Genomic DNA, 12992 nt, shown 5'->3' with positions numbered 1-12992 from the left:
ATTAACTTACAAGCGACATTTTGGCTCCAAACTCCTTGCCTGTAAAGTTTTTCTTACTTTCGTAGCATCTCTGCTACATTTTCTTCTTTGATGGATAGGTACAGGACTGTGCCCCATCTAAAGTGTTTATAACTGACCACCTCCAGGTCAACCACACTCCTTGTCTATCTTTAAATTAAACATTTCCTCACCCGGCTGGGTCTGGAAACTTGATTATAGTACCGATTGTGGTCTGTAAAATTATTTTTTCTGTTTATCATTATTCCCTGAGGACCCTTGTTGTCTTTGAAAAAAACAAACGAGAGGCTACACACATTTCCATAGCAGAATGGCATAAGAGCAGAATTGCACAGGGCCATCTACTGGCAGGCAGAGGTACCACTGAAAAGTTTCCAGATCCAGTCTGAAGGAGGCTGGGGCTAGAAGTCTATCGGAAACAGTAGAATAATACCAACAAAAAAACAGATAAGTTGCTGTAATTTAGGAAGTCTCCAAAGCTAGAAAGGGCAAAACATCAAATCAAGCCATCTCTTTCCTAAATCCAAAATCACTAAAGACCTTCTTTTATTCAGAAAAGATCTAAAAACTCATTGCTTTGAACTACACCTTTCTTGTTTACGGAATGTCCTTTTACCACCATTCCTGTACTGTAATTTGAGGTTTGCCTAGGTCACTTGTGTTAAATGAAAGGCGCTCCTCAGGCCTAAGGATAACGTTTGCATTACAGAAATACATATTATATCGGTCTATATATCTATGTATCACAGTGGTGCGTTATGGCAAACAATGTCATAAGCGTTGTTATGAACACTATCATTTCCCATGGCCTAAGTCATGTAATAAAGCAAGGTACAACCAGTGCATGGAAAAGGTGCAGGTTTTACTTTATGCAGTGTGGCGAGGGAGGGGACAACACTGGATATGTAGGTGGGGGAGTTATAGTAATTTGCAGGTGGTGCGTAAATTATAAATATAAGGTAGAACTAAAACTTTGGATTTCTTTTTTTTATTGTGCCTAAGTTGGGTTTTTATAGAAAGAATAAATAAAGTTCTCCTAACTATAACTTATTCCTTATCTTTGTTTTATCATTGAATACATACATCTACACAGATATACACACACTATCTATATATTTAAAAAAAAAATAAGTTACAGGCACGTTGTAGTTAGGCAAAAATTTCACTTGTACAAAATCAAAGAAATTCAGCTGTTATAGCTAGTGAGCCAACTATAACTTGCGCCCCCACCATGCAGTGCTTATGACTCACATTATATTACTCATGACATAGTCAGTGACATCACTAAGGATCACGGATGACGTCACCGATTACATCATCCACAGACTCTGGCACACCCACTCACACCCCCATAACGTTTCATACACCCACTCTAACAACCACACTACCATTCTCAAACCCATTCAACCACAAAGTACTTACACATCCACTCACTGATTCATAGATCAACACACATCTACCCAAACAGCCACTCACACATTGAGTCAGTCACCCATAGAGCTACTCACACACCAACTCACTCACCCAAACAGCCAATCACAAAGCCACTTACTCACCAATACAGTTACACACACACTTACTCTTACAGATACTAATGCATACTCACTCACCTATACAGTAACTGACACAAGCACACACTCGCCCATACAGCCACTCTCACATTCACTCACTAACCCGTAGTCACTTATATACCCCATCACTCATCTATACTGCCTTTCACATACCCAGTTAATTACCCATATATCACTGACACATGCACTCACTCACACAGCCATACGCACTCACACACCCATACAGCCCCACACACACGCACTAACTCATGCAGCCACTGACTCACCTGCTCACTCATCACTCACCCACACAGACACTCATACACCCACAGAGGTACTCAATCAATCACTCACCCACACAGAAACTCACATACCCACTCACACACACCTATACAGCGACTTAGACACCAACTGACAGACAGATCCAGAAATGTACACAACCATTCACTCACCCATACATTCACAGAGACACCTAATCTCTCACTTATACAGTTAGTCATGTACAGTTAGTCATGCACCACTGAATCATCCAATCAGGCACTCATACACCCACTGATAAATTATATACCAAGGTATATTGGTTAAACACTCAAACTTTTTAAAAACACAGTCACCGGACGATGTCAGAAGTGATGTCACGGATCATGTCATGAGTGATGGAATATGGGAGGTCACAAGCAGTGCATTGCGGGGGGACGAGATATAGTTAGCTCACTAACCAGAACAGCTAACTTTCTTTAGTTTTGTACGAGTGAAATGTTAGCCTAACTAGAACGTCTCTGTAACCTTTTTGCTTTTTCAGTGAATCTCTATGGTTTTTTACCTAGAAGTCGCGTTTGCAGAATGGTGTAGAAAGGGGGCTGGGCCTCCGCCCAGCTCTCAGGAATCCAGCTGTGAAGGCCTTACAGGAGGTACCAGGAGGGCTTCTTGGCCCACAAGGTCCCTCAGGAGTAAAGTGGACTTCATGCCCCACCAGTAGTGCACCACGAGACACGTTTGCAGAGTGGTGGAGAAAGGGGGTGCAGCCTCCAAAGACCTCTTAGCAGTCTCACTATGTAGGACTTACTTGCGATAACAGGAAGTGTAGTTGGCCTCCAAGGACGCCCTTGGGGGCCAACTACCCCTTCCGTTAGCTCTATTAAGTCCCACACAGCGGGATTCCTGAGACCTGGTAGGAGGCCACGCCAACTTTCTCCACCACTATGCAATCACGTCTCCTGGCCCCCTAACCAGCAGCACGCCAAAAGGCGCATTTGCAGAGAGGTGGAGAAAGGGGGCGGGACACCCGCGAGCTACCGGCTTTTCTATTTTTTTAGGAAAGTTGGGCTCTTGGACCTCTTTCCCTGGGCTGTTTTGGGCCCCGGGAACCAATCCCCCTGCCTCTTTGGGCGCCCCCCCCTTCCTGGGCCATTTCTGGCCCAGGGAACCCAATCCTCCCCCCAGCCCCCGGGGCCCAGCCTTTTATTTATCTTTTATCTTTAGTTAAAGGAGGGGGGGGGCTGTGTGGCCATTTTCGGCCCCGGGAACCAATCCCCCCCCCCCCCCCCCGAGTATGCCCCGTTCCATTTTTTATAAATTATTTTTTTATACATGGGAGGGGGCCTGGCTTGTAGTGTGGGTACCTGGTCCCTATCCAGGGCACCCACATTTTCGATGTTTGGGGCAGTGGGGGGAGCCTCAAGGCCCCGCGATCCCTGTCTGACACCCAGGGAGCTGCTAACATGCAGCTCCCTAGGTGTCAAAGCAATGTGTCTGTTTCCCTGCTTGCTTCACAGCAAGCAGGGAAACAGACACTGCTCTGCTTACAACAAGCAAGAGCTTCTCTCACTAGCTGAAAAGCAGAGCAGGTGTGTTCAAACCATAGCAAACTGCAATGTCCCGGGGGTGGGCACCCCGGGACATTGCTGGAACTGGACCTGTGAGGGTGGGGGGGCTGTCTCCAGGGCCATCTAGGGCTCTTGGAGAGGAGCCGTGCAGCTTCCCCCTTTGTGGATTAAGCCCCGCTGAGGTGGTGGTCCCTGGAACCGGGGATCCGCAACTGACCCCTTAATTATTGTATTTGTGCCCCGGGGAGGTGGCCGTCCTAAGGGCTGCAAGGGAGGCATTAAGGCTCTCTCGCATTTTGTAATAATAAAAAACGGTGTGCCCCGGGGAGGTGGCGCTCCCCAGGGCTGAGGGGAGGAGTGGCCCCTCTATCATTATTTCAAAATGCCCTCGGGACCTGGCTCACCCGGGGGCCTAAATGAAATGAAGCGCGGGAGCCAGCACTTCATTTTTCATTTATTTTTCTCCATTTTTGACGGGAGTTGCGGATCCAACACAACTCCTGCTGAAAAAAAGAGCAAATGTCTTTATTATGCGGTTCCCTGGGACAGGGTTAAAAAGCGAAGAGGACTAGGGGTTAACAACAAATATACCCCAGTATAGGTCAACATGTTTCTGCCCTACAAGGACCCCAGCCAGGGTTCACGCAGACCAAAAGGAAAAGTCGCTCTGCATTCAAAAATTTAAGATAACCTTAAACAATGTAAAAATATGTATACCGTTTTAAAAAGTTCAACTTGCAGGGCACTAAGTGATCAAAACAGCAATTGTAAAAATAAATGTGGTAGCCCAAATAATCCCATAATCTAGACAGCTGTTGAAATGGCAATATGAACTCACCCAGCATTCTGTAGTCACCCCTTGCCTTGTTGGCTCTCACAAACGCCTGGATTTTGATTATATAACGGACCTAAAAAAAAAAAAGAAAAATACAAATTGAATACCTCCTGAAATGCTCAATTCTGCAAAATTATTACGTAGAAATTAATTTGACCATGAAACATTAAGTAACTCTGGTATGCAGTTGTGCTTCTTTTGGGATGCACAACAGATCACTGGATGCATTTGCGTAGAATTCAACAATACATATCAGCAGTAAAAGATGTAGAACATACTTTAACACAGATTAGACTACCAGAAGCAGACAGTTCCTTTAAAAAAGTGCCATTGAGATACAGGGTCCAATACAAATCAACCAGACACAGATTATTTCCAGTTTCAGCATAAACCATGGCAGCTTTCTTTTCAAGCCCACTTTATAGGTGTCCATGAAATGCATCTCTGTCCCTCCTACAGTGCCACAAGTTGTGTCCTACTCCTACTTATTAAATGTTGTTTCTCCTCCTGAAGACTGTTTTGCACGAAGTGGCATGTTTTGCAACGGTGGGGAAAAGAAACTGAATGTGATTAGTAACTTATTTTGTAATTGTTATTGCGACCCTCAAATTGCAGATTGTGAGTCTTTGTGACTCACAAAGACAATGAGGCAACCCCTTTTTCTTGTGATTCCCAAATGCAAGCACCAATGGTTTGCACCTACTGTGCTGGTCACAGTTACAGAGTCGTACGTTGGTAAACAATCACAGCTGGAAACTGTCTACTAGGCACATCTACCAATGCGGGAGAGGCAGCTGTGGACATCAAGGTGCCTTGGAAACCAGAATGTCCTAAGACCCTTGATGTTGTTTTTGCAATGTGCCTTAAGAGACCAGAGCTATCACGCGGGACACTGCAGACGTAAAAACCGGAGATGAGTCTCCTGTACCTTGCATGACTTTGATGCTGCAGATTCAGCCATTTGCACAAAATTCTCAGAAGAATCTTGCTTCATATTTAGTAATATGGCAGGATTTCTGTGAATGCTTAAACTGAGGCCCAATGCACTCTGCTTGACGGATACATCCAGCAGCGAGCAAAGACATTACCATTCATATATCTGGCCATTTACTTCTTCATCTAGGGTAAGCAAAAACACAATATTGCAACTCCACTTTCGTAAACAGGATCACACAAACGTCAGACTGGAAGGGAAGCTGAATGGATCAATTGATAAAACAAGGTTGAAGGCACCTCAACTAAGGAATAATTACTCAAAGACTAGGCACCTCCATAAACATGTTAATAAGCAGCCTTCGTGTCTATAAATCTCTCGTTGCGCCTGGCCTCCAACATTAATGAGAGTGCATCAGTCTCAGTTCAACACGCTGCTCCCAAAACATCACAGAAGAAGTGCAATGTGAAAGTCAAATCAACTATATTCTTCAAAGAGCCTAGACCCGTTTTCTAAATAAACTCCGCGTAACATCTAGGGGCCAGATGTAGGTAATTCATATTTACCGACTCTTAAATACCGAATTTTACCGATTCGGTATTTAAGAGTCGGTAAATATGAAGGGGGGAGATGTAGGTATTTCCAGATGTTGAAATACCGAACCTTTAGAATTCGGTATTTACCGATTCGGTAAATACCGAATCGGTATTCCCTATTGATTCCTATGGGCTGTGAAGCCCATAGGAATCAATGGCAAATACCGATTCGGTAATTACCGAATCGGTAAATACCGAATTTTGCAAAGGTGCAGGGGGTGTCACTTTGACACCCTCTGGCACCCCAAAAATAGGCATGTGCGCCATGTGGCACACAGACATGCCCTAAGGGCATGTCTGTCTGTCACATGGCTAGGTGTGCATGCACACATGTGCTGCACACCTGAATTCGGTATTTTAACACCCAATTGGATTGGGTGGTAAAATACCGAATTTGTAGGGCCTTTGAGACTCAGAAGAGTCCCACCTGCATCTGGGATTTACCGAATCGGTAAAAATACCGATTCTGTAAAATAATGCCCCTACATACCAATTCTTACATACCGCTCGGTAACGGCCGAAAATACCGATTTTCGGCCGTTACCGACCGACCTACATCTGGCCCCTAGAGCCTTAATATCCTTAGTAGGGAAAAAAAGATGGGTAAGCTCAGATTTTTTCTTAAGCTAGAAAAAGGAACTTTCACAGATTGGATACTTTTAATGCTTCTCCTCTTTCTTTACGCATTAAAAGAGATCTTTTATGGCTTCCTCTATCCTCATATCTAACTAACCTAGCCTCGACTGCTTACAATACAGTTAACACTCCAGATGAAGTCAGAAAGCCTCCATGAACTTCTTTTTAGTTGTCTCTTTGTTGCTATATCTTTGATTTTATTCTCAGATATTACTCCCCTTATTTCTTCCTATTGTTCCTTTGATGCATATTTAAATTTGTATTTAATGATATTATTGTTATTGTATTAAGATTGTAATTCAAGTAATGTTTCTCCTTTTTCTCTCTCTCCCCCTCCCTTCTTTCTTTTCCTCTCCTCTCTCTTCCTTTTCAGTAGTTCATAGACATTTTTCATTGAAGTTTGTATTTATATGATTTATCTTTTGATATATGTTATAATTTTTTCTTCAATAAACTTTTAACTTAAAAAGAAAAAGGCACTCTGTGTCTATATGTTTTAGGAGATGCAGGACAATTTAGTGGATTCCCCCCTAACATTGAGAGTCTCGAAAAAGAAGTAGTCAAGGGGAGCATCGCAACGCAAAAAGAGAATCTTACAATTGAAAACACAGCCTCTGCACATTTCTTATCAGTTAAATCTATGCTTATTCATGTCACCAACAGAGCACCCTCATATAAGCCCAACAATGCCACATAACCACTGCATCACATTTTAAAAAGTGTGAGCAAAAATATCTACATAGTGCATTTTCACTCAAGGGCTCTCTTGGTGCAATCGACAGATAATAAAGGTTTACTTTTCCCCAAATCAATAGCTCATTTTATGATGGAAGAACAAAAGGCTGAGATCCCTGCAGACTTTCACCATGGGGTAACACACACAGCTGCCTGCTCTGGGTCAATTAGTTCTCTCGCCCCCATTTCTGACTGAATGTATCCCTTAAGACAAATCAAGAAGTAACAAAGTACCTGAAATATATATTTTACATCCAATGTTAGAAAACAAGGCTAAGTGGAGACCCGGTGGAGCTTACCATTTTATTCAGTTGCTCAACCTCAAGGACTAGAAGTTATTTTCTAATTTGTCAGGCAATACACCGCCTAGGTCAGGTACACCCAAGCAATTGCTGTGAAGTAGTCATTATTGGTTGTGGTGCTACACAGAAAACCTCAAACAGAATATATCAGAAATTTGTGAGACGGGCTTGCTATAAACTTTGGTCATTGCCCAGGTAAGCTGGCCTAATTAATGAAATAGTGTTTCTAGCTTCTTATGAAAAGTAAACAAAGAACATCCAACCACACTAAAACTAGTGATCAACCAAGGATTAACTTCACCTACTATGCAATAACAGTCTTTAGTTTTAGGCAATATCTGTGAAGATCCGTGCAGCCACTAGTCTGGTTCAAAGTCGGACAAAACCAGCCTATAACAGCTCAGAGGTTGATAAACCTTTAGCATTGAGAAGGGTAGGACTCACACTAATGCTCTACAGTACTTGTCTACCATGCATGCATTTCAGTGCTCTATAAAAAAAACTCCTATAATTACTTCACCTCAAACCGAACTCCAAACTCTTGGGCTGTGAGGCACTTGTTGCAATTTAGCAAAAGACCAAGGGGAGTGTCTAGGAAAATTATCAAACAAAGGTGGCTGGGCAAATTCTTCAAAGTAAAGAAAAACAGGTGAATGGCTGGAAAGGGTTTTAAACTCATTTACAAGCAATTGGAAATAAACTGGCGCTTGCGTGCAGTTATGATTGCCAGAAAGCATCTTTAAAACGGTTTGTGTACACTGAACTCACTTCTGGAAAAAGGTAGTAAATGTTTTGATACAGTTAGAGGATGAGAGGACGGGTCCCATAGACATCAAAACCAAATAGCCAACCTGAAAGAGCGTGCACATGATGCTGAAATGCTTTTATTTTTTTTATAACAGTTGGCCTTTTCAAATTACCTTTTATAATAGGACTTTGTTGATTAAGTAAAAATAAGTGAAGCGGCCTTTACCACATGCACCAATAGTTTCCCCATGTATACAAGCATTGGCCAGCCCCAGCAAACACCAAACTTTCAACTGTTACTAAATTACATGGATATAAAAAAAGACTCACATTTCTCCTGAAAAAACGCAGGCGAGTTCGGTACTTTTTGCGGGCTTGCCACATCCTCACATAAGATTGGATCTTGGGAAAAGAATAGAATCAACGTGAGAAATCCTTACAACAGGTATGCAATTAGGCCGACTATCTCAACTTTCTGAAGTAAGCAGATGTATTGCAGGCAGAGAGCAAGAAAGGCAGTAGAGACTAGAATCACTGAATGCTTAGCGGCAGGTACTTAAATACCGCTACAATTTACATTCTTTACTTGTATTTTAATTTTGTTTAATCACCGCCTTTTAAGCTAGCAATCATTCTTACCACATACAAGGGGTGCTCCTCCAAGAACTAGTTCACTCTACAGGTTACCCGTAACAATCTTCCCTTGTAAGGATGCTCCTAGAATATTCATGGAATATTCACCCAGGTGACAGGGAACTAACTAATCAGTCATTGACAGTCACTGCACTTATTTTTATTCCACTAAAAATACAGTACAATAATATTTTCGTATTAATAACATTTAATGAATAACCAAGCTAAATTAGATAGCCAGAACATACAAATATATACACACAAATATATGTATTGATACACAAACACATATGCACACACACACACACATATATATATATATATATATATATATTTACACACATATACATATACACACACACACATATATATATATACACACATATACCTATATATACACACACATATACCTATATATACACACACACACACATACATACACACATCTATATACACACACACACACACATACATATATATATATATATACACATCTATATACACATATACATACACATATGCTCCACCTAAGCCTCGCGGATTTCGACAAGAACGTGAAGCACGGACCCAGCTGTTGCAGTTTAAACATTTATTCCGCTCTTACAAAGACCTCAGCAGCCATGACGAGTTTAGACACTCACGGTGTCTTGAATATATATATATATATATATATATATATATATATATATATATATATATATATATATATATATATATATACATACACACATATATATATATATATACATATACATATATATATATATATATATATATATATATATATATATATATATATATATATATATATATATATATATATATATATATATATATATATATATATCCTGCAAAACACTTCAATGGATGAGGAGGACTTTATAAACTACTCCAGCTAAGTAACACATTGGGGAGCTCAAGGAAACATGGCTTTGGACTGATGGGAGTCCCCAGCGCAGTATTATTAGCCAATGTCCATCAACCTCACAAACGGCAACGGTACTGGAAAAGAAAAATAGCTAGAGTAAAACCAATTCTGTACTGTACCTGGATTGCAGCACCGGTACACTTTCGGAAGTACAAAAGCCTTTTTTGGTAGGCTCGTCGTTGTAAGAATCCTCGCCAATGTGCCTGCATGTACATAAAGCGTTTAAAGGATATGAATCGTATCCTGACCCAATAGACTGACTGTGCCACAATTAATTGAACAGATGATACTTTGAAAAGAATAACAAGCTTGAGAAGAGATCCAAAATGAACAAGCCAATGTAGATATTCAATGCACTAAAGCAGTCTGAGTGTTTAACTAGTTGAGGGTGGAGTTGAGCTCTCAATTTTTCCTAATCTATAGAGATCAGGTCATGGAGGACACTTCAGATGTACTTGCCGTAGCCTTGGTTGAGAAGTTAGACCCAAGATGGAATGGGCCAGGCTCTGAATCATTACTAAAGAGATAATGTAAAACCCCCGTAAGGTGTAAAAATGCGCTAGATTATTCTAACCAACATAATAATGTACATCAGTGCAGTCACAGGAACACCCTTCAGGAGACATGAGACACAAAAGATTCTAATTAAGAGGTTAGAGAGAGAAATTTGAAGGAGGAAAGGGGTTGCAAGTACCTGGCATGGGCCAAGGAGTGGCGGACAGCAAATATGAAAGAGAATGAGTTCAAATCCAAACACTTTAAATGCATTGGAGGAAAAAGTCACCAAGACGTAATTACCAAATTAAATCAATACCCTTTTTATGACTAACCATTGCGGTATTTCCCTTTTTACATATGCAGTTAATGTAAAAACATACACAGTCACTATAACATTCTCATGCATCTCACACCAAGCACTTCAAGTGATGAAGCCAGCTTAACCAGGCGTTCACAGCACACTATAAGATCACAAGATACCTGGATTTTGATAATGGCTGGCAATTGCTTGCGAAGTAGAAAGATGCGGTCTGCAAACTGCCTGCGGACCAGGTATCCTCGCATTAGGGCCTGCAGTCGCACTATGATCTCTGTATTGGCTTCCCACTGTTGGTCACGTGTGTATGCAGCATTCACTGCAGTGATTGTAGACTACAACAAATACAGAATTTTGAAAAATTGTCAGAACGGGAGGAGTCATACTTTAAAAAGAAAGACAAACATGGTACAGCCAAAACGTGATCAAGCAACTTCAATCATTGTGCAAATTGTTGCATAGCATTGTGCATAAGACGACACCTGCACCGACTCGTATTCGGGAAGTACAGTATATCAAGTCAGTGGTTTGCCTCATTAATAAGGTTCGAAAGTAAAACCTTAAAGGCTTGTGGTGTAATACTATGACTCCCACTCAGGTACTGAGGGTTCCAAATGGCACAAACTGAGAGACAGCGTTTAAACCGTTTATTAATTTAGATCACAATACGATAAGTACTAAGAACGTATGTAAAAAGGACAATTCGAACTGTACATCAGATTGATAGAATAAAAAATAAATAAGTCAAAAAACATGCAGTGAATGGACCTGTATGAGGCTTTAGTCATTTCTAGAGCATAAGGCATGTAACATTATTTAAAGGAGTTCAGTATAGCACCAGTAGATGTAATGTCACAGCCATTTAATAACACAAGCAAACAAACACAAGCAATCTAATGAGTGTCAAAGGTAGTCATTGCATCTTGATCAACATTATATTATCTCAGTGTCTCCTCGAATTACCCTCAACACGACTCCGCAGATCTAAGAAGGGAAGGAAGTACACTCTGGTGAGAGTAGCTATTATTGACTTCCGTCAGATCACTAGGTCTGACGTTACAGAAAGGTCACTTTATTTAAGGGGTGACCATGTTCTATTACGTATAGTCAAGGGGTTTTATGGAATAAAGTAGCTTTCAGATCTTGCATGATTTTGTAATAGAGTGGTTAGGTGCCAAACCCAGCATGCGCCGGTTTTATCTCAAAACCCCAGAGCCAATGTAGCATTAAGCCAGGTTTGGAATTTCAGGATTGGCTTCCTGCTCAATACTGCCTTGTATTAAGACCTGAAGTGCGTCCATTGTTGTGTATGGACAGGGAAGACCCTCAAAAAAATAAGGGATACTCAGTAAAACTTTCAAAGGAAGATACAGTAATTGAATACTATCCAGTAGAATCCCAACTATTTGATTCAGAAGCATCCATACATGTTGATATGCACTTTTATTACAGCTATGATGCTCCATTACAGAATGGGACTCGTCACATAGAAAATTTTGTTGGCCAGCCCAAAAGCAGTGAAGTAGTCAGCCAGAACTGCTAAACAACATTCCACTTGAAATGTCAAGCCAAGATGGCGTTCAGCATTATTCGGGTTCAGCAGAGAAATCCAGCTTGAGCTGAGCCATTACTGTATAAGGGTTGGGTTGTTCTGAGCTCCTCGCAAGAGGACCAGATTTTGACTGGTTTTAAAGAAAACGGGGTCTAAGCTGCCTGTCTTTCCCTCACAGGAAGGGCTTTATAGGAAGGCTCAGTTAAACTTAGTTCTCACTCCTGGAAAGTGCACACTTAGTGAAGCAGCTCAATTTGAAGATTGAGAGACTGCATCTGGGCACACACAAATCCCTCACCAGTATGCAGATCTATAGCAAAATACTGCATAGGGATACAGATTAGAATGTGAATCACTGATGCAAATGCACAAGTTACTTTGTGTAACGATATATCTGTAAGAGACATTAGTTAGAGAAAGATTCCTTACCTTCGATTATCCCCAGGCGTCAGACTGGATCCGGAAAGTTTTGCTTAGCAGTACCCCTGCGCGTCAGTGGGTAGAGTCCTGCGGCTCCGCGTCCATCGTTGGCGTCGTATGCGCCGAGATGACGTCACGGATACTACTTAGGGGCTACCCATGCGCGCTGGCGTCAGTTCTGTACATGACTTTCCGCACCAGGAACGCAGAGCCATGCAAGATACTGACCACTGGTGCATTAAAACTAGGGCCCTGAAAGGGATGCCCTTAACCCTAGTAATCAGGTCGCAGAACGGGGAGGATGGGTGTGGCGGTAAGGAATCTATCACTAACTAATGTCTCTTACAGATCATTACACAAGTAGTAACTTGTGCATGTGAAAGAGACACGTTAGTGATAGATTCCTTACCTTAGAATAGATACCCCAGCCATACCAACCCCGGTGGTGGATCTTCGGACAGTATTA

At 41.5% G+C, this 12992-nt stretch overlaps 1 protein-coding gene across 2 annotated transcripts in view; it reads right to left on the bottom strand.

Annotated features, from left to right (window-relative positions):
• Positions 1-12992, bottom strand: part of IQGAP3 (IQ motif containing GTPase activating protein 3) — a 307137-nt gene that overhangs the window by 187407 nt on the left and 106738 nt on the right. For both annotated transcript variants that reach the window (XM_078671026.1, XM_078671027.1), the window contains exons 19-22: positions 10719-10889; positions 9860-9943; positions 8510-8581; positions 4233-4302 (exon numbers count right to left, since the gene is read on the bottom strand). In XM_078671026.1, the coding sequence (XP_078527152.1) occupies positions 4233-4302; positions 8510-8581; positions 9860-9943; positions 10719-10889 (397 nt within the window). The remainder of the gene's footprint in view (positions 1-4232; positions 4303-8509; positions 8582-9859; positions 9944-10718; positions 10890-12992) is intronic.

Source organism: Lissotriton helveticus, chromosome 12, assembly GCF_964261635.1.
Source record: "Lissotriton helveticus chromosome 12, aLisHel1.1, whole genome shotgun sequence".
NCBI lineage: Eukaryota > Metazoa > Chordata > Amphibia > Caudata > Salamandridae > Lissotriton > Lissotriton helveticus.
This window is presented reverse-complemented; position numbering and strand designations above follow the sequence as displayed.